The following is a 1,767-nucleotide window of genomic DNA, read 5'->3' on the forward strand; positions in this document are numbered from 1 at the left end:
GAGAGGAGCTCAGCCTGGTACCTCAGGCACAGACACTGTTGAATTATGTAAAACTCTGGATCCAAATCCAGATGCAAACATTGGTCCCCTTCTTTATTATCATAGGTCAAAGCAAACCCCTAGATCAGGGCACTTGTTTCTATTGAGCATCATTTTGAGATTGTGAGTTTGTTCAAATGAAACAGAAGTGGATGTACGTTGATGGACGTGAAGGGAACATTGTCTTGAAACCCAGTGAAACAAAACAGCTCTGTACAGCATTTCAGATACCCCCTACCAACTGCTAGACACAGCCCCAAGATGCTTGTCTGGAATGTTACTATTAGAAAAAATAGCTGTGCTTCTCATAAGAGGTACAAGGAATCCCACTGATCTTGTTATATGAGTGTAAGATGGTGAACTCAGCTCTAAGCTGTGGCCTAGATCAGGTGGAATAATTATTATAGGGAAGAAGAGTAACCTCCAGGGTACTGAGTGATAGATTAAGGCATGTGGGGTTTGAGTCAAGCCGAAGTAGCACTCTCTTAGTACATTAGGGGAGGAGGGAATGGGGGTACTCATGGCATCAGGGAACTCCCTTCAAGGAATTTGAAAGTTCCTTCAAATGCTTCATTAGTTGTCACATTAACCCTTTCTCACCCCATCTAGAAACACCAAGCGCACAGCTGAAGTGTGGATGGATGAGTTCAAGCAGTATTACTATGCTGCCCGGCCTGCAGCACAAGGAAGGCCATATGGAGAGTAAGTCTCACCTCTACTGGTGGAGGGAAGTACAGAGGTGTGCCTACTTCCCCGATGCTATGAAAGTGCATAGAAATGTTACAGAAGCAGCATGTCCAGCTCTGGAAAACTCTCCAAACTGTTTCTGTAGTAACCATTAAGTGCTGATAGTAGGACAGGCTGGCCAACCTACGGCACATGCACCCCAAGTGGCACAGGCAACTTCCATGTATGCAGCATGCCACAGATCAGAGAGGCAGTACACTGGCAGATAGGGCAGGAAGCAGAACAGCAGATTAAGTAGGGGAAAGGGGATTTAAGGGGAAGTTGTGGGGAGGAGGTGGAGCAAATTTGTGGTATGTCTGGCAAAAAGGTTGGCCCCTGCTGTACTAGGGATGCTACATGTAAAGAAAAAAATCCCGTCTCCCAAACAAAAACAACTAGTTTGTAAGGAGTGTTAGTTTATCTCTGGGGCTTGGATTCTTACTGGGGTGAAAACCATCAAGCAAAGTCCTGTTCTTGACTTTATTGCTCTAGTCTTAGAACTATATTTTAAAATTGCAATTTAGAAAGGAAGCTGATAGCAGAGAAAAAATCAGTGAGTTCCTAACCCAGATATGACTTCATGGAAGCTGAATTACTGCTTTATATTCCACTAGGGCAGTTGTGCTTCTCTCCTCTTTAATCATGGACAGTCAGGAATTCTCCCAATAAAAAATGGATGGATTTACTGGCAGCAGTTCCTCCAGGAAGATAACATCCAGACTTGCGTTCTAATCCCCTGGTTTCACATGCTCCTCACTTCCTCCATATTTTTGCTGTCTAACTTGGACAGTCCACATAAACTTACAGTTCAAATATAAATTGCTAGAATAAATTCCTTTTGGTTGTCTTTTAAGTTTCTGAGAAACTAGATTAAAATACTGTGAAGACCAGCCCATTCATGTTAAATCATTTTCTCCTCTCTGCTATCAGAGAAGGGAAAGAATAGCTTTCTCACAGTAGGCAAATAGGGCTGCAGAAAAAAGAGGGGGATCTGAGAAGGGG

The 1,767-nt window shown here is 43.4% G+C and overlaps 1 protein-coding gene across 2 annotated transcripts in view; it reads left to right on the top strand.

Moving 5' to 3' along the window:
- Positions 1-1,767, top strand: part of GALNT14 (polypeptide N-acetylgalactosaminyltransferase 14) — a 256,819-nt gene that overhangs the window by 231,848 nt on the left and 23,204 nt on the right. For both annotated transcript variants that reach the window (XM_019527047.1, XM_019527048.1), the window contains one exon: positions 649-741. In XM_019527047.1, the coding sequence (XP_019382592.1) occupies positions 649-741 (93 nt within the window). The remainder of the gene's footprint in view (positions 1-648; positions 742-1,767) is intronic.

This window comes from Gavialis gangeticus, unplaced genomic scaffold (genome assembly GCF_001723915.1).
Source record: "Gavialis gangeticus isolate Ggan-Ray unplaced genomic scaffold, GavGan_comp1, whole genome shotgun sequence".
In the NCBI taxonomy this organism is placed as follows: domain Eukaryota; kingdom Metazoa; phylum Chordata; order Crocodylia; family Gavialidae; genus Gavialis; species Gavialis gangeticus.